This window comes from Vidua macroura, chromosome 1 (assembly GCF_024509145.1).
Source record: "Vidua macroura isolate BioBank_ID:100142 chromosome 1, ASM2450914v1, whole genome shotgun sequence".
Lineage (NCBI taxonomy): Eukaryota > Metazoa > Chordata > Aves > Passeriformes > Viduidae > Vidua > Vidua macroura.
In genome coordinates this window covers 18,875,193-18,896,038 of record NC_071571.1, presented here as the reverse complement: position 1 = coordinate 18,896,038, position 20,846 = coordinate 18,875,193, and the positions used below count along the sequence as shown (strand labels likewise).

General features: G+C 36.6%; 1 protein-coding gene across 1 annotated transcript in view; it reads right to left on the bottom strand.

The window, feature by feature from the left end:
- Positions 1 to 20,181: 20,181 nt before the first annotated feature.
- The window catches only part of LOC128812820 (LIM zinc-binding domain-containing Nebulette), a 128,597-nt gene continuing 127,932 nt past the window's right edge, over positions 20,182 to 20,846 (bottom strand). Inside the window, exon 4 of the mRNA XM_053987467.1 lies at positions 20,182 to 20,431. Within this exon, the coding sequence (XP_053843442.1) occupies positions 20,300 to 20,431 (132 nt within the window). The 3' untranslated portion in view covers positions 20,182 to 20,299. The remainder of the gene's footprint in view (positions 20,432 to 20,846) is intronic.

The window sequence follows — 20,846 nt, the reverse complement described above, 5'->3', positions numbered from 1 at the left end:
CATCATTCATTTTTCTTAGCATTTATTTCTCTCTATTAATTTCCTTTTTATTATTATTGCTGTTGTGCTGCTGTTTTTTTTGTTGCTGTTGCTACTATTATTATTATCTGTGTTTGGTTTATCATTTACTCTGTTTTAAGTACTAAACTGTTCTTATCTCAACCCTTAAGTTTTACTTTATTCCTGATTCTGATTTTCCTTCCTATTCCACTGGTGAGGGCTGCAGGGAATGAGTTGCTACACAGTAGTGAGTCATGAACTGGAGTTAAAAAGAGTGATAATAAGGAGAGAGGAGTAAGTTTTATTTCCTATGTGCAAGCCACCATGAGCACACACAGAGAAGACATAACCTAAAAACCTTGAAAGATGTCAAGAAAGCCCAACAAAATCACTGTAGAAATTAGACTGAATACCATGATGATGGTAATCAGCCTTGATGATGGTATTCTAGCCTTCAGCAGTTGTAAGTCTCTCTTTCTCATACAAATATTCACTTTGTCTGCAGCTTCCTTAGAGCTCTCTGCATAGCACAAGATGGCATTTTGTACTCCAAAGCCCTTCACTGAATTCAAGTACATTAAAAAATTTCAGTCTCAGGATAGTAAGAAGTTTGACACAGAATAAGATACAGCTACACTGCAAAAAAAGGTGAAAAGGTCTCAAGTCCTTTCAAGTATCTCTGGGAAAGAACACCTCAAGGTCCCACACCCAATTAGTCTGATGCTGAAAGGAGCAGGATATTTTAAAAGTGTTCTCTATAGCAGCTAACAGCATTGATCCAGGCCATGTCTCCTCTAAATAAAAATATTGACTGCATTCAACTACCTTTAGGAAGATACAGTTTATTTAAATCCACAGCCAGGAGACCTTGCCATATCTCTGTCAGGACTGTTGTCACGTCCAAGCTTTACTGATAACTTTTCCTTGTGCAAAAATCTCTATGCAATACTAAAACCATTTCTTTCTCACATATGAATGAATAGCTGTCACTCCAACAGCTTAACATTACTTTACAATCCCCGGGATCATTTCTGTTGTCCTCCCTTGAACTCTATTCATCTGTTTCAAATCCACCTTACCATGGGGACACCATACTCTGGTATCAGCCCTGATTCTGTACAACCTCTGCTGAGAGTATCGTGCTCCTTCTACCCAGTGGTGTCCTCACAGAACCTCCAAGGATATCACCTTATCTGCCCCAGTGCTACAGTGACAGAAACAACTAGAATGACCCCTTCATTTCTCTGGCTTTCAAATCCAGCTCTCATCCTGTGATAAGTATCATTTGACTTTCAGGCTCACAAACTGATTCTTTTACATCTGACTATTAAAAGTAAGTATTTTCAGACTTTGACCATTTAACCCAGAATCTGAAATCACTCCATAAGTGTATTTGTTGAAAGATCACCAAGTTTCCTTTTACCTCTGGGATTAACTTTTTTATCTATAATCAATTTCCCAGCAAACACTTTGTCCACTAGAGCACCTACAAAATTAGTTCAAGTCTTCAATCAAGGACTAGCCACTGAGAAAACTGCTAAAAGCATTCCCATTTGAGATTCCCCTTTGATAACTGCTACACCTTGAAATCTGCCAATTAGCCATCTGCCAATTAGCCACTAACCATAAACCCTCCATAAACAGTATTGCGGTCCAGCTTCAGATATCTCAAGAAGTGGGATGGACACATCTTTCTGCTTCATTCCAAAAATACTGTAACTTTTTATATGTTGCTGTAACTTTAGAAAGCCTAAATCCCAAATGTGAAACAAGAGCTTACTTATTTCAAATACAAATTCAACATGTAAAAACACTTTGAAAAATTGGAAAGGATTGGATTAGAAATCACATTCCATTGACTTGAAATAAGAATGTTGGCAGAAGTTATCTTGGTTATAGCTAAAAACTATATTTTAAAATGATCTTTTATTTTAAAGGCTTTATTATTTTTAACTGTGTCAGCCATTTATAATGGACTTCTTCACCTTTTTGTATCCTTTGTATTTAGCTAGTAACTTATATTCAGCATGAATTTATTTCCATCTATTATATAAATATTTTAAATGTTATATTTTTATAAAACATTTTATATAACTGTTTCATCACTGCTTCTATATAAAGACAGAATTTAAGAGTCTCTAGTACTGGAATTGTTGGACCTTAGACCAAAGGTCCATCTGGACTAGTGTTCTTTATCCAAGAATGGCCACAAGCACTAGCTGGAAGCAGTATGGACAGGGTAAACATATGTGATACTTCCCCTACATACACATTCCTTGACTCCAATTGTTTTCAGTCTGGTGTATTTCCTGAACCTGATGTGGGTTTTTCTCATTCTGCAGCACAATTTTTTCTCAGGGCTTGCCTTATCCTTGAACTAATCTAGATTTTCCGCACTCATATAAGACTTCTAGCACAAAAAATTGTCATTTAATACTTCCCACAAGGAAGCACCTCTTTCTGCTTGGTTTGTTTGCCTTCTGATGAGCTTCACTTGTTACTTCCTAGTTCTTGCATGAGAAGACAGAGAAAGCAGTCACTCCCTGACTTAAACTCCCTATGATAATTGTGTAGAGCTTTCTACATCTTTCTGAATTCTTAAACCCCTTTTGTCTAGGCTGAAGACTCCTGTACCAGAACTCATTCATTCCTCCAATTTAATTTAATCATCTTTGATGATTTTCCAGAACTTTTTTTTTTTCTTTTGAACATACCAGAACCAAAAACATTATTCAAAGTCTGTGGGGAAAAAGGGACTGCCAAAGATGTATAATCAAGGTTTCTTTTCTTTCATTTTCCGTTGTTTTCCTATTTATTCCTTATGTATACATTTTTTTACTGTTACCAAGCACTGAGATTTTTTCTTTAGAGAAGTAGCTTATGAGAGGTAAAGGTCAGTGCAGAGGTCATTATTTTATAGACATAAGTTATACATACATATTTATCTGAAATTACAATCACATTTTCACTTATCTTAAATTTTTGTTGTTGTTGTCACTCACATTCTATTCTTGTCCTACCTTGAATAACTTACCACAAAATTGTGTCATTCTTTGCTTATCTCATTTATCAGGTCCTTCATGACTATCACTTCAGTGCCAAGACTGATTCTGTTTTGTGTCATGTTGCATTTCACTGCAATTTGCTTACAGTTGTGCTATATTTAAGTTAATTGCTTTAAGGTTAGCAAATAGGGCCTTTTAATAGTCCAAATAAACACACTACTGCCTGGAGTCATGGTCTGCTCAAACATACGTACTTCAATCAGATCACAGCCATAATAATTGCCAATTTTTAAACTGCCAGTTAATTCTTCATCTATCAGAATAAAAGTTGGTATCAAGTCTCCCATATTAACTAAGGGACTGGTTTAATAAGTTGCCATCTGTTAAATTCATAAATTGTCCTCAGAGAGGTTGAAGTTGGCAATTAAAATCTGCTTCCAAACAGTTACATAGCTTTCAATTATCCAAAAAGTTTCTTAATAAACATTTATTTAATTCTTAAGACTATTTCTTATTATTCAATTTTTTAGTATTGGCCATAAAAATTTTAGCAGCAAAAAGCTATTCTGGCAAGCTCCTAAACAATAACACTTTGGAAAATATAAGTAAATTTACACCTCTTTCATCAAGGACAAGCCTACCTTGAATGATCTCATTTCCTTTAAGAAGGAAACAGAGTAAAAGTGCCAGAAGGAAGCTGGCAGATACTTACTGTGGTATATTGATGAATGATACTCTGTTCATGCATTCTTTCTGCAAAGCCGTACATCCAGTTTAATGACTTGAACAGCTTAATAACAGATATTTCTGTGTGCAGATGTTGATGTGAGGGTCTAAAATAGACAAAAATGGACAACAGCACTGCTTTTTAAAAATGCACCACAGATTTGTTTCACTACTCAGAGAGATCTCACACTTTCAATGTTTCTATTCTTAACACACGTTTTCAAAGTAAAGTTTACTTGCAGAAATCTCCTCTCAGTTCTGCAAAGTGAATTTTTTCCATGATATTTTGCTCTTCATATACGTAACCCCTGTTTGTAGATTTCAGTAATAAAAAGCCTTGAGAAAATCATATTATGATTTAGGGGTTTTAAACAGTCTTTTCAAGACAGCACAGCTTGTCACCACATTGACTTTTAGCACTTTTATCAATAGAATTCATTTCTTTTTATTAAGGCTACTTTATAATGCTGCCAAGCAGGTTTCCACAAAGCAGCGGAGTTGGGAATTCTCATCATCACTATTATCATAATTTCCACAACAGAATTACAGCAAAATATACTGAATTAATATATACTGGATTAAGCCAGAAAGTCCAGGAAAGGATAAAAACAAAATACTAATAAAAATTTAATAAATTTTAAAATAATAATATTTTTAAGAGTGTTTAAAATGCCTTGATTTCCTTTGTTCTAATTTAAAAGTATTTCTAACCAACTTGTCAAAACTTAAGATGTATGAGGGGGAAGTGAGGAAAGTATCTGTGTAGGAAAGCACAGACAAAGCAGAGATGTTAGCAAAACCCTGTACATGAACAAGACCAGGATACCAAAAAGAAATTTAGTTTGAAAGACAAAGGAGTCTTTATAGACCACCATTTCAATAAGCAATGACTCTTTCCACTTCTAGATATAAAATCAAATGAAACCAAGAACAAGTACAACAAAAAAGGAAAAGGAAATAAGGCAAAAAATACACATTACTGCTAGCCGTGTGACAGCAGGCTTCTTTTAAAAGAACTATCATTAAACAAAAGGGAAAAGGGCAACATTTTTTCAGTGAGCTACTCACTTAAGAAGGGAGCACACTAAACAAATTAGAATTTAAAAAATGCTGAGTGTCTATGGAGACAAGGTTTATCAAGGTTAACTGTTGATAAGAAAGACTAAATAGCTTTTAGTACTTTAGTATTTTAGTAAATAATGTTGTTATCAAAGAGTACAAAAAGCATACTTGAAAGTTCCTCTTAATACACAGCAAAGCATTACTTAATTCACCTCCAGAGTTCAGGGTCCACTGTTTTCATTCAGAAAGCTATTAGCTACAGGGGACTGCAAATTGCCAAGGTCATTTGGAGCAATAATTCTAACACAAGCAAACTTTGTTTGGCAATTAAAAATATGTCTGCTTCTAGACAAGTGAGGGTTGCATGACTGCATTTGAATAAATAAGCCATGCTTTCTATTGTCTGGTTTGATACTGCTCTAATGGCATATAAAGGCAACAGTCCTTAAGTATCAGTGCAAAAATGCTCCTGAAAAATTTAAAAACATATTCTAGAGTTTTTTAAGGAAATTGTCACAGTTCAGACCTAGAGCACTAAGCACATGCACACAGATTTAGACTGCTTCTAGTCTGCTGAAGCAGAATCCTAACATGGCCCTCAAAAAGGGTTTGTAAAATGAACACAGAAGAGGAAGTAATGTAGATCCAGTGTTGCAGTGAAGAACACGAGACATAATAAAACCAAAAAGAGTAGCAGGACATCCCCTCACTTTAAGGCTTACATGCACGTTAAAGGATTTCCCTTCATTTAACAATTCACTGGCAAGGCATTTGGAGCTCGCCACACAGACCTACCAAGGCATTTGGCCTCCTGTACCCTGATAAATAAATGTCTTTGGAACAAGTACACAGATTAATTGTTCCAGTACACCAATATGAGAATGTACGTTTGTCTCTACATTTCCAAAATTCTGTATAAAATTGGCATAACACATTATGTACACAGATGCATGACCCATGTTCACTAAAATTTCTGATATATCTGTTATTATGCAGATTTCTATGTGTCCAAACTGAAAGAACCTAAGAATAACTAAGCGCTCTGAAATTATAAATGTCATTTATATGGACTGTTAATAATCTACCAAATAACAATAATCTACCAATAATCTACCAAATTGGGCATGGCAGGCACAGAGAAGTAGAACAAAAAAAAAAATGTTTATGTATTAAGTTATAAAATATATTGACTGATCCAAGAATTGCAAATTCAGACAGGTAGATCAGCTCATTGCACAAATAATTTAACAAGTTGAGTTAACAGAATGGTGCTGAAAGATACCAAGAGGAAATACCTTAAGGGTCTGACCATGATTAATTTTATTAAGTAATTTTATTAATGAGGTAGGGCTGGAAAAAAGATTCTCTATGTAAAACTAATCAGGTTTGAGGTCTGGAGCAATCAGAGGGAATTTAATATTACTTAATGCAAAAATATGCTCTTCAGAGAATTTCTACTGCAAGTTATAGGTTTGATAGTTGGAAAGAGAGGTACTTGCATATCCAAATTAATCACATAGTAATTGCAGGTTACCAAAACAGCCATGAAGAAAATCAAATAAAATCCTGAAATTAATCAGGTAGTTTTTAAATCTCACTTACAGTAGCATGAAAAACACTCTCAGCCTCTGTACTCAAAAAAAAAGTGAGTTCCCACCAGAACAGTCAGAGTCAAGACTGTGGAATAGTGAGACTTTTGCAAAGGCACATGAAAACTACTCATTTGTTCAGCTTCATGTAACAAAAGTCTGAGAATGACACCTCTCTCAACACATAACAGAGGCAGAAGTGCCATGCAAACAAAAAGACAATGGTCGCCCTGCCATAAAGAACTATTTTGTGAAAATTGGATGAGGCTTTTTACCTGCAGCAGGTGAAATTAAGGAACTGTCTTCAAAAAGCGTAGGCTAAAGCTGTAATTAGATTAATACAGAGTTTGACATGTGTTTTGAAAACTCTTATGATATGCCATTCCTAAGGAGAAGACTAGAGTGGATGACTCAAGACACTACCTCCACTGTTTCCTGTGCTCCCAATTTACCACTTCCAAAACTTACACACACAAGTAACAACCAGCAGCCATACCATTCAGTTGTTCTACCATTTTCCTTATAACTTCAGAGAGTTTTCCAAAGGCCCTCAGCACAATTATTTCCATTGTATAGGAAAGGAAACAGAACTGAAGTAGCTTGACATAGGCAACAAAGAATGTCATCAGAAAAATCAGGAATAAAGACTCGACTTCCCAAATCCAGTTGTAGTAAGATGTATTGCCCCATCTTCATACAAATCAGTGATGGTTGATCCATACATTCAATCATGTCTAAGAGAACTTGTCTGACAAACAAGAAACACCTCAGGTAACACCTGGATAGACACTTAGGGCAAAAAAATCTGAAAGCTTTCAAGATCAGGCTTAAAATATGCATGACAAGATTTCTGTGAGCAAATACTGACAACAGCTAAGGACCTGCCCCAGTGGCCTTTACAATGCAATGTTCTTAAGTGCAGTGAGTAAAAATGCTTATACAATAGAAAACACTTCCTGAAACCCCTCTCCTCTCTCCAGCCAGTTCTTGAAAACCAGTAAGAAACAGCCTAAGAAAATGGCTCCATTTCTGTGCAGTACATATCTGAGAATAGAAATCAAACACTGAGCAGGATACACAGGTGAACAAAAGCCAGATCCATGGGATACATTCTAACAGCCAGCTTTATTAGTTTAACAGAGAAGGACTGTGTGCCTCAGCTCTCAACCTGCACATTTTATTTAGAGTTATGTCAGAAAAGGTCATGTTGCAAAATATAAACAAATTGCCCACATGGAGCAGATTTCCTAGGATTCCCCAAGTTCCTCATGCTGTTCTAAACCAAAGGAATATCTTTTCCGACAGACACAGGCATAGCAGATAACTCCTAAGTCTCATTTATACCTGTGGGATATACTCAATTCCCAAGTCTCATTTATACATCTGGCATATATTTATACACTGCCCCAAAAGCAACAGAAACCAGCTAAATTTCTGGCTACCCTCCCCTCCCTCCTGTATCTCACACACACACACACACACACACACACAGTGTGCTTATTTTCTGCAGACCCAGACACAAAAAAACCTGGCAAAATTCAGTTCCAACATCAGACAGATGCAGTATGGCATCCCCAAAACTTCAGATGTGATAGCTCTCATAGATATCTGTTATCTACTGCCAACATTTTGAGGCTTTATCAATTGCAGCCTGGCTCACTGCTTATACACCAAGCTTCCCTGTCAGGGGTCTCTGACCAGGCTAATTTTGCAGATGGCAATAACCACCTAATCAATCCATGTCTTTCTAAGTCCTAATGGAGCACCTGCACATCCAGGCATGAATCTTCCTCTTGACATCCTCCACAAACATAAATTACAAGTTTAGTGCATGCACCAGACAAGTCACAGTGACCCCTTGACAGGGCAAACAGAGGTCATGCAACAATCTGATTTTCAGAGCCCACTATTTCCAGCCTTCCTCTTTCTGAATTTTAAAGCTTGGAGTTGCAGTTAGCATCACACTCAGGTCTCAAGGGAACACAACTTCAAAGTGATGTCTCATTTCTAAGCCTGATAATATAAGCAATGTTTCCATCAGAAAGTTCTGCAGTGTAACAGGAGCAGATCTCCAGGATGAAATGGTTCCAAGGACATAAAACATTTTAAAAGAGGGGGAAGCAGCTATGGCCTAGCCCTACTCTGGTTCAATAGACTGGATACACTTTGGTTGGAGCACATCATTCAGTTTATGAATCCATTTTGTATGCTTCAATAGGGTCCTGCAGTGCCAAGGCAAGCGTGGCAACATGATAAGGAGATTCACTTGAAAACCAGTAAAAAATCCTAGTGGGTTCAAATGCATCTTACTCATGACTAATAGTTTGTCTTTCAACTCCATGCCATGCAAAAACACTTGCATGGAGGTAAGGAATACCCATCACATCTTAGTTACCTTTGCATCTCAACCACCTCGTCAAAAATTCACCATTCAAGGCTCAGAAATATTCTCTGGTTTGTAACAGAAAGCCTGTGAAGACAATCAGATGTCATGGATGAAGCCCACCAATATCAGAGGGGGTCTAGGGTCAGGTGCATAATTTTTAATCCTTTTTAACTTTGTACACTCAAGCGAGTTATGGCTAACCAAGGACACAACGGGTTGGTCACAACTTGGTAGTCACGGCTGTGACTAGAAATAGCTCAAGGCTATTTCTAAGCTTACTGATGGACTCATTGGTTTCACCGATGACACCATCATGGTTCTGTCACATGCCAAGGCAAGTACTTGTGGAACAGCCTCTCCTCACTAAGATCATTGCAGTTTCCTGCTATCAGCATACCAGAGCCTTACTGACCCTGTCACTGCATTTGGATAACAACAGTCAATATTTCCTGATTAATTTAACTTTCACAAGCTTGTCTAATCTTTCTTTTAATGTAGTTTATGCTTCTAGTCTTCCTTGGCTCCTATATTAATGAGTTCCAAGTTTTTATTATATACCACAAATTTGCTTTTAAGTATGGTGCCTGACTGCTACATTTCCTGCTCCTAGTCCTTGCCTTATAAGAAACTGTACATAATCACATTCACTTCTGCAGTTATATTCTACCTGTAACTTTATAGACTTTTTCCGTTTAATGAGGTTCTTTTCATACCAAAAGCTCAATGCTCATTTGTGTCTTCTGAGTATTTTTTCCACCAATTATCAATATAGGCTGATCATCTGATCTCCAATCCCACAATAAAGTCAGCTTTCTATAACTTTTGCCGTCACCTTCATTGATAATTCTGCTTAATTTTCCATCACCACCAAGCTTTTTGGAGCCTTTCATCCACTTCATTTCTGTTGAAAAGGACCCTGACTGCTAACTCAATTCAAGACAGCATGCCAGCTACCATCTTAGCCAGAAACACGCACTGTGCAGAAAGAAACACTAAACAAAAGGCAATGCCAAACAAGTGACCTCATTCCATGCCTACTACCCTTGCCCTGGTCATGTCTACAGCTTGCTGGCACAGGCAAATAAAACCTTTAGCCCTTCCTCTTGTTCTCACAACACTGCAGCCAAGGGCAGCCCATCTCATACCACAGTAAGCATTTCTGCTGAGCAAGCAAGAAATCATGAGAGATGAGATTGAGGCACCTCCACAGATCCTTTGAATCCTTCACTTTCCATCACTGGTACCTGAGGGAACAGCAGGGACTGAGTGGCTCCAGCTCTGGAACAAAATGGGAGCAAACCTCACTTAATTTCAAAGGTGACCAAGTGCCTGTGTCCCACTTAATGATAAGAGGAGAGAGTAGGATCCCTGCCCAGTATTGGCACACTGAGGCACAGCCTGGAGACACCCAGACCTTGCCCCAGTACAGACTCTGGGTCTTGCCACAGGTTCCTCATAAGACAATCCTCCAGTCCTCCCTCAAAGACCATCTCTGCTGTCCCAAAACCCACACCAGCCACACTATCCTCCTCAGCTACATACCCACTCACTATTGTGAAAGCTGGGAACAGCTCTCCTGTTATGCCAAACCCCATAAAAATCAGTTAACCTTGGCAACAGAAGTCACATGCTCAAGAGTATAGTTTTCCTTATACAGCTAGAAAAGGGCTAGACTGGCCAAACTGGGTATGGGTTCACTTTACACCACTGTTCTCAGTAAAGAAAAAAGGAAGGCAAGACCCAAGCAGGGAGTAGTTCAGAAAAGATTTGTAGTTCAAAAAAGCCACCTCTGAAATTATATTTTCTTCAGACTATATTTTCCCAAAGTCCACTAGGGCCTGACATTCAGACCTTCTCTATTTTCTGTTTGTGGCTGGCTTACTTAGTGACATATTCAGCATCTCCCCCTTTATACACTGTCCTTTGCGGGGACTGAACTAGGTCACTATTCACCAACTGAGGAAAGACAGGAGAGAAAGAAATTCAAGGCAGATCTGGGGAGGGAGCAGTGGGGAAGAAACATCCTTCAGTTTTCCATTAAAATAATGTGGTTTCTAACAGTGAGACTGTGTTGGTATGAGACAAAGTGCCTTCCAAAAAAAAGTACAGAAATATCTCTGTAACTGAATCATTATTTAAATAATTACAAGAGCAGAAAGGGTTAGAAAGCAATCTTGTGTCACTCTAATTTACTGCTTGGAGAAGTAAACTTTTCTTGTGTAGGATGGTTGGATGGTTAAAAAGTTCAGTCATTGGTTATACAGTATTACAGTGAAGCCTAAGAAAATCACAAAATCACAGAAATTTGTCTTAACATGCAAAAAACAAAACAAAAACAAAACAAAACAAAAAAAAAAAAAAAAAAAAAAAAAAAAAGAAAAAAATAAAAGAGTGCCACAGATACTCCTGTTGTCAAGGTCAATGAAGCCTGTGAGCATCATAGGGGTGAGACATTAAAATCTCCAGGGATCAAGATTAAAGATGCTATTAGAAGAAGCAGAGTATCTTGTTCTTCAGCAGGAGGTTTAATACCTAAGATGGTGCCTTAGCAACTAATGCACAGCACAAAAGCATTAGGTAAGATGGAACTAAAAGGTAAAATGATAAGCAGGCAATGAACAATGAAATAAAACAAGGAAATAAGAAATTATATTTTCCTTGCAAGCATTTAACTATCCAAAGATCTCTGGAGATGCTAATTCCTACTTCTCAACTTTTTGGCTAATTAATTTTTTCCCATTTTAAAAGCCTCATTTTAATTAGCTCCCAAGTTGAGCTGCCATGAAGAGGTTTTATTTTCATTCTCTTTTTTCTATATGTAAAAAAGACTGACTTCAAAAGTACATACTCATTAAAAATAATTAGTTATTTAGACACCACTAAAATATATTCAAGGATACCGGAAAAATAATTTGGGGTTTTGTCATAATTCACCTGCTTAGTATCACAACAGAAAAACATAGAGCCATTTATTTAAATATAAGAAACCTTCTAAGTAGGTTAAGTCTTGAAGTCACTAGTGTTTAAAGAGAGACTCATGTCCTTTGGTCAGACAATGGACAGGTGCTTACAACAGTTACCACAAAACACTTCATAGTTGTCTTTGCTATAGCTTGGAATTTTTCATTCCATTAAATACTGCCCAAAGAGTATATGCATATGCAATACAGTCAATAGCACAGCAATGTGGAAATGGCATACCTGACAATTTATTCCTCACATTTACATAGCTGTTTTAACCTTCAATCAGAATTTTCAGAGTTATAAATAAGTACAGACGTAAACCTTTAGGTCAATATGTATCTGTAACTCATCCATCTGTCAACAAGCTGGCAATTAGTGTGGATTAAAAATGAAGTCCATGAAATGTTATGCTACATATTTGAAGATTATGTAGTAGTTTTTTAAACTGCTGATGCCTTTCATAGAAGCTTTGCCTTGCAATATGAATGCTACACAAATAGAAAATTAAGCCAGCGAGACAGAAATTCTATCTTTTTCTTTTGTATTCCCTAACTAGATGATTCTATTTTATTATTATTTTTACCCAGGAAAATCCCAAGAAGTATTTTTCTAGGTTGGATTGAACATTTTGCTCATCAAGGAATAGAGCAGTCTTATTGAATTGAAGTGTATATCATGTAAAGCAACCCATCAAAGCAAATACAGGTTTAACCAAATACAGGTTCAACTTAAAATTTACAGTTGCCAGCAACATAAATGAATGCAATGCCTTTGATTCTGGAGTGCAATGACACTGTTCATAGTTTACATAAATACATTATTTAACTATTTCTCTGTAATGCTGAGCTTTCTTGTTGTTTTCGAAAGAGAAGCATGAGAGGACATCCCTATCAAAATATTAATGTTATCACTTGATTCAGTTCTACCTAAAGTCTACAGTCTTGCAACCAATTTACATTTAGCATTCATTTCTCATGCATGAGTTGACCCACTTACATATGCAGTAAATCCATGCCTTTGGGGATTTTTCTGGACGGTTTGCGTTATTTCCACCACACAACTCATTTTATTTTGTCAATACAGTGAGCAAGGTTACAGTCATCCTGTCAAATTTACTTATTTAAATTAGAATCAGAAAGACTATACTACTCCTTGTGGAACTTCATGGAAAACTTTTTGAAACTTTGAGGCTACGTAGTTCTGCTATCAACTGATTTCATATGAAAGCACTAACACAAAAAAAAGGCAATAGTTGAAATAATTTCTTCTGTAAACTTATAAAATAGACTTCTGAAACCCTAGAAAAATATAAGAAACCACAACAATAAGTATCCCATTATACTTGCCTAAGAAAAAGAGAGAAAAAAGATTTTTTTCTAAGCAACCTTATAGAATAAAGCCAGATGGAATAAGATCATTAAGAAGCAGATAAGTAGGCGTCACATCTGCTTGCTTTGACTATCAGAGATCCACTTAACCTAAAATATTTCCCCCTGCATCTCTGAGGATTCACATTTGAGAAGCTTCATTTGAGGTTGCTTACCATCCTCACAGTGGGGCTGCTAAAAGGGAACTTTCCCCAGGCAGAAATTGTCCCAAGGTCACATGCCATTCAAGTCCAAATAGACTTGTGTGCAACAGAAAGGAACTCCCATTTCACACAATTTGCTAATGTGTTTCTTTCATACATTAGTAGCTTACCAGAACCTCAGTATAGATTTGCAGATAGTGTTTCAGTGGACTTACCCAAAGGCCTATCTGAATTTACACACCAAACACTCTTGTGGGCAGTATGACATACAATAAACAGGGCACTAAAAGCATTATAAATCCTTATTGCTAATGCTAACAATTTTTCCAAACGCAGTTATGCCTCGGGCAGGGGTTTGTTTTCCAGCTTCTCAAAGACAAAATACTTCTGCTGTTTATAGAGAAGAGTTACGCACATTTCCATCTGTGTTACAGAAGAAGCAGCTTTATAACAACATCACTGATAGACTCTAATGCTTCTCCTGCTATGGATCAGGAAGTTGACCTTTAGCAGGTGAGGAGTGTCACCTCATTAGCGGTATCTGTTTTACTACCCCCCCAGAATATGGTCTGTAACTGAATTATACATTGCTGAAAACTGAACATCCGCCTGCTCAGCAGAAATTTAACCATAGTTTAAGTCATCTAAATTATTCAGTTCCACCTGTACTGACAGTTTCATACAGAATTACTGTAATGACTATCTAACATTCCAAAAAGTATCCTTCAAGTTGGCATTCTGGAGTCTAAAAATACTGTTTCCTCCCACATGTTGGTAGCTATTGTTATGTAAATCACAAGTATTAAGAAAGAGAGAGCAGAAAAGAGAATGTGAAAAAGTTATGGGAACAGAAAGAGAAGTTGATGAATCATGAACACACTGCTCTGGATTCTCAGCAATCTTTTCCTCCCCAACAAACAACTGCAAAATTCCCTAGCAAAGGTTGTGCCTCCCTCTACCTCTAATAGAAGCCTACACAGAAGATAAGGGTTTACTCTAGGTGCTACTTACTGTATTAGCATGAATAATGTCTGTGCTTTAGTTCTTCATTAAAATAGGGACCACATATCCATATCCTCCATACTGGAGAATTCCAATACCTCCTTATTTCTTGGACAACTCTGAAAACAATGTAAATGAATATAGTTAAAGAAGTGAGAAAGAAGCTTTGATGAAAACTCCACAAAGTAGTTACAGGCTGTTTTGACAACATTTTATGGTGTGTGGAGTATCAAAACATACAGTAAATAAACAGTAAATGAAAAAATATTAGAAAGTTGAATACTTGGTGACTATTGTCCTACATAAAGAAGTAATGAAGCCAAACAAAGCACCATGCCACTAAATATCTTCAGAATTTTTCCTGAAAGTGTAGGTAAAGAATTCATATGCATTGGAACTAATTTAACCCTGTCTCTAATTTTGCATATTTTGATAATGATCAGTAAAAAAAGATTTTTCATTTTTAAGTAGAATACACCTTGAGATTTCAAAATAATTCTCAAAGCTTTCTATTTTCTCATTTAGTATGACTTCTAAAATATTACTTATATTTCCTTAGATTCATAATTTCTTAAGAATGTGCTCAGTCATTTTTAAAATTTCTGAAAGCTTACAAAGTATAAAACCTATGTAAAAATCTGCAAAAAATACTCATCATCATTGAAAATTAGTGTAATTCTTTTGATAAGTAATTTCTAAAGCATTTATTAGGATTTTACTCTTTAAGGCAGAATGATTTCTGAAAATCAGAAATCAAACTTCAACACAGAACTATTAAAAAGTCAAAGGACCTGAGGCTTCTCAGAATTTCCATTTCTATGAATCTACACAAAACAAGCTTAGAAGATCAATCCACAGAAAGAACAGTGTTGGGCTCCATGCATGTATGTTCACTGCACAGGAGCACAGCAGGAACTCCACCTTCTTGCAGGTATACACTCATGTTAGCAATAGGAATGACACATTCAACCTTCTTGTTTCCAGACAGAAAAAATGCTGTCCAACTCAAATGACAGAGGCTTAATAGCATGAGTTATATGCAGATATTTGAAGTGCAGCTGTGTGGAATTAAGTCTACAACATACCAAATAATGAATACCTCTTGGAGTTGCAGTTCATGTTAAACTGTCAGAGGTACCAAGGGCAGCAGAAGGCAATCAGTATCAGGGTGCGTCTGGCTGACCACACCTGTCACAGACATGCAGCACCAGGGCACTGCTCAACAAGTGCTATTCCATCCATGTTAGTTGATACAATTGTCATACATAAATAAGTGCTTATTTTCCCATGAAACAACAGCAAGATAAAAATAATGCTTAGGAATAAAGTATTAATTACTTCAGAAGCAGTAAAACCCCAGCACTACATAGAACAGCATAAGTTCCTTTGGCATACGATTTAAAACACTTACCCAGTCTCTCTGTTGATGTGCCAGGGTTGGTTTTGTGAAATGCAGACACTGATGCTGCTGTTAATTTTTCTTGTTCCCTATTCTACTCCTTCACTTGAATTCAATGGAGGGAAAAAAGCACTTAGAGACAAGTATCTGCAGGCTTTGTGCTGTGAATCCTACAAGTGGAGCTCTGGGCCATGTTGTTAACATCTTTTCCTGCCAATTTTCTCTACAATCTGTTTTGGCAATTTAAGAGATCATTTTATGTTTGAGCAAGTAAACAGACTGAACAACTCTGCCAATAGCTTCCAAACAGGGAGCCATGGCTCAGTGTCTGTTAGGGACAGTTTCTAATTTCAGATGTGCAGATGTGCACAACTACAGTAGCAATGTGGTTTGTGTCCTCCTTTAGTTGCTACTGAAGATGCATTTTTATCACATCTGAGGTAGTGCCCAATTTCCTTATCATTTGTGTCTTTGTCCAGATAGTAGGTGTTCAGATGATTCAAATTATGGGGGAATTCCTGTCCTCCTCTGCATCCCCTGAAGCTGTATACATTTAACTGGAGATAGAATGCAAACCTTGATAATTAAAAGCCCCACACCATACACCATATTTCATTAAAGACATTTAAAGAAACTTAATAAACAGCTTTTCTCATTAGAACCCACATACAACACTTTCAAGAATGCTACAAGATCTTTATGCACTCTGCATCCAGTAAACACTTCACTAACTTCAGTTAAGGAGTTCAACTCCTGATACTTGGGTGTGGTAAGTACAACGCTTGGGAAGCCACACCCTTACCCCATAGAGGGGTGATTCAGTGACTTTCTCTTCATTAACTCTACCGTCCTTCCTAAGTTCTTCACCAAAACAGGATGCGTTGGAAATGTGTTTTCTAAAGCAGATTTAATCTGTTTTCTTATTTTCCTTCTTTGCATTAAGGTACCCTTTTCTCTTCAGATACAGCCCAAACCTACTGGAAAATAAGTCACATGCAAATAAATGAACTGCATTAGTTCATTTTGTTGTCTCTCCAAGAGAAGAAGGGCACAAATGTGTGGTGCTTCTTGCTCTTATGCGATTCAGGTTCATAACAGCATTAATGCCAAATGGAGGAATGCTTTTACATGGGCTCTTAATGCAATGAGCACAAGCACTGTGAAAGCTTCCATGCATCCTTCCAGCCATACAACCAAGCTAGCAACCTCTACTATCCAAGCACTGGCCTTTATCTTAATGAAAGCTTCTCACTCCATCAATTTGTATGGACACCTGTTTTCTTTTATACTTTGCAGACATTTACCAGAAACGTATTTAAGAAAGAGCAGCTTATTTCACATAGGATAAAACACGCTTCAAGTCATATATCGAGACATAAAAGTGCAGTGGCCGTAAGCAGCAGCTCATTGCTGCAGACTGCTGAAAGTGTTCCATTTCCCCAAAGAAAATAGTACTAGATTGAGTTTCTACTCCCTCATTTAGCCCTGTGTCATGACAGTCCAACATTTTTTGTCATCGTCTTTATTTATTCTGTTCCTTTTGCCACCTTAACCTCTTCCTTGCAAAACCAGTTTGCAGATAGCTTAATTGCAAAATCATCTATAAAAATACATGGGGTTGGGCCTTTTTTCATTTTGAGACTATTTACATTCATTCTGAAAATCTTCTCAAAGTTCAAAATGGACAAAAAACACTACAAGGTCCTTTGACAAACTGTACACATTTTTCTGTGAGAATGACATATATTTTTGGTGCATTGACTACATATTTAATGCCGAAATATGTTGTATATCTGCAGAATTAGGCTCTTAATGCTAAAAAAATCATGAGATTAAATTTCATCCTTGTCTAAGAAGTTCCATTCTGGTCCTGATACCTCCATAAGAGCATAAAATAAAGTCCACAAGTTTGGTCTAAATCTTCAGAGGAAGGATAGCTGGTGGCAAAATAACAACCAAAACTCAACCCCTTTATCTACCCACTCTCCACCATTATTTTTTTCCCTCACAAGGTTTATATTCATAGCACAAGAGATTCTTTAAAAAGTCAGAGTACTGTGCTAATATCCATATGCTGCCAAACTTCATATGAGGTCAAAAAGGACAATATTTTTAAATATTTATGCTACTTAACATTTATTATTATAAAATTTATTTTGTTATTTATTTTCATCAAGGATATCTACACAATTAACTGTTCTTACTTACCCCTTCAATGAAGTAGTTACAATTTTGGTTCAAATAGGCTCTTTGAGAAGTTTCTAGTACTTCAAGGTGAAATCAAAACTAAACTGAAAATTAAATAGATATATTAGTATTCTTCCACTTTTCTGTATATGAAAATGAAAATTATTTTAGAATTATTAAAGTGCTTACCTTTCAGTGTCTTGAAATCTTAATTAGATCCTTAGTCCATGATGTATACTGCTTATCTGACAAATACAGAAACTACTCTGTGTGGAAGGCATTTCTATAATACAGGAGCTTTCTAATTAAATTAATGTTGTCGCCTAAGCAGAATTATCTCTCTAGGACATAATGCTATAAATTATTATTTCAGTGTAAACAGAAATGAAATGCAACTTATTTTATCATGCACATTTAAAAATTCCATTTTACCCTTCAAGACTAATTATTTCTAATTGGATCCTTGACTTGGAATCTCTGTCAGCTACATACATAAAGAAAACAACTCTCTATTGTCAAGACTGGATAGATCAAATCTATATTGTTAAAAATAGCGTGTTTAGAAATGAAGAGAAAGTAGTCACACATTCAATGACCAAGGGGAAAAACCTGAAATAAAGCCACTTTTCCCATTTTAAAAAGCCATTTCTGGATCTGAAAAGGCAGGTAATTATCTTTGATTCAGGAACCAGATAGTATCATAAATCGTGGAACAAGATCTTCCATTAGGACAGAAACTCCATTGATCCACTCAAAAGTAGAGATGGAAAGAAAGCTCTTTCCCATGTCACCAAACTACTTGTTTTTATTATCTCCTTTCCCCACAATAGAAAACACAATATGCTTTGAACAAGAGAGAGATAAGAGCAAGCAAGTGAGCTGTGTCCTACTATTCTGTATTCTGATGTTGAGGGTACTGGGCTTGGGAGGTCTGAATAAATTTCTTGGCAGGCCAATATCCCAAACTGAGAACCACAGGCCTGCTGCAGGGCACTCCTCTCAGTCTCTCCTTAGAGAGCAGACCCGTGCGAGGGATTAAGTATTCACCAGAGCCTCACTTTTTTCATCTCCTTGATGCCTTCCAGAGCTACCCCACAGAAAGGAATCACTCTTGCTTGAGGAAGTTCTGTAGGTCGTGAGAGAACCTAATTTAACTTCCTGGTCTGAATAAAAAAATGCAGCTGATTAAAACCAGGGAGTTGCTGAAGTTTCCCAGATCCCAATTGGAAGTCTTAATGGCCATGCTTTTCGCCACTCCAAAGAATACTTTTCTCTCTTACAAGCCAGTAATTTCAGTTAGCCCCAGTATGAACATGAGATGAGCTTTTGTTCTCATCTTGTCCACATACAGGAGCAGTTGCACAGCTCTGACATTAACTGTCGTCTCCATTGACCAAGGCTCCAGGAAATGAGCCTAAATTTTCATCTCAAAGACTGGCTCTAGACATCAAAATCTTAACTAGTGGATGCTTTGGCAAGAATGGTAAACCTCCACTGCTGTGAAAAGTATGTGTTTTTCAATGACTTTTTTCTTCAGTAATATCCCAACCTGAAAAAAAAGTTTTTTATTTCAAGTAAATAAATCCCATTATTTTCCTCTGATCATACTTACACTGGGTATCTCTGATGCTTTGCTGTTATTTTATTACTACAGAGAATGATTAAAAAAAATATTTTCACAAAATAATCTATAGGGACAAGTTCTTGCAGCAGAAGAATGATCAGAAGGGAAGCCAAGACAAGTGAATAGTATTGATTCTGCATCTTTTCTAGTTCAGACTAATTCTTACCTATTTCATACGTATCAGAATTTGCACTATGTATCTCCAATATTCCATTATGCAGTGAGTTAAACATGCTACAAGAGAATGCAGTACAAATAAATAACTTTCTTAGCGAAGACATAAGACAGGAAAAGTCACATTTTTAAAAATCCCATTCCTGTAAGCTAATGAAATATGTTAGGTTTTGCTATTTGCCATTTCTTTGTCATCTTGCACAGCATTGTCTTGCATGTCTTTTCTTTTAAAACTCAGCATCAAAAACTCAGCTTCTAGAAAATTCCCTCTTGCTTGTTTTGCTAATTTTGACAGTTCCTGCTAAAAAAGAGGCAAAACTTTTTAAATTACATAATCTATATACTTTATATAAACAAAAAGTAAATTAAAAGTTCCAAAAGTATTCTTACTTGATGACAAATCTATTAAAAGATCAAAAAGTGTCAAATCATTTTAATAAAGAAAATACTTTGAGCATACTAGCTGAAAGTTGGAGAGGTGAACACACATTGCCAATGTGCTGTACAAGTCCGTGGTATACAGTTACACACATTTCAAAATCTGACATACACAAATCAATCACCAAAATCAGACTGTTCACTCACACAAACTTCATTGAAAACACCGACAAACACACCTTTTCTTAGACACACTACTTCTCCATCTACAATCACTTTAGGTTGCAGTCACATACATTACTGATTTGTTCCTGAGTCCTTTTCAGTCTTTGTAACTCGGGCGTATCAGTCACAATACTGAACCCTCTTCCTTTGCTTTCTTCAAAGTCTCTTTTGTATTTTACCTACAGAATAGAAAATACAGAAGAACAGGGTTGTTTTGACTTTCCACAATGTGCCCCTAGCAATTTAGCATTTATTTTTAGTGTAAATAAAGCACTTGTGAAAGGCTTTTAACCTTTAAAGGAGAAGCCTGTCTTTATCCACTAACAGAGATAGACAGCAACTGGGCAAAATTTCCCAGTGCCCAAGCTACTGCCTCCCTCCAGGGGTGCCACGGGTTCACCTCTATGAATACTGCAACTGTGGAAATATTCTCTGTGGCCATTTCATTCTCAAACTAGTTACCACAAAACTATAGCACTTACTCTTACACAAAGGAAAATAGCTATAACTAAATCTGGAGGTCTTCTAATTCTTCTAAAGTTCATATTTCATCCTCTATTCATGATTATTCTACCAGTCTCTTTCCCAGCTGAA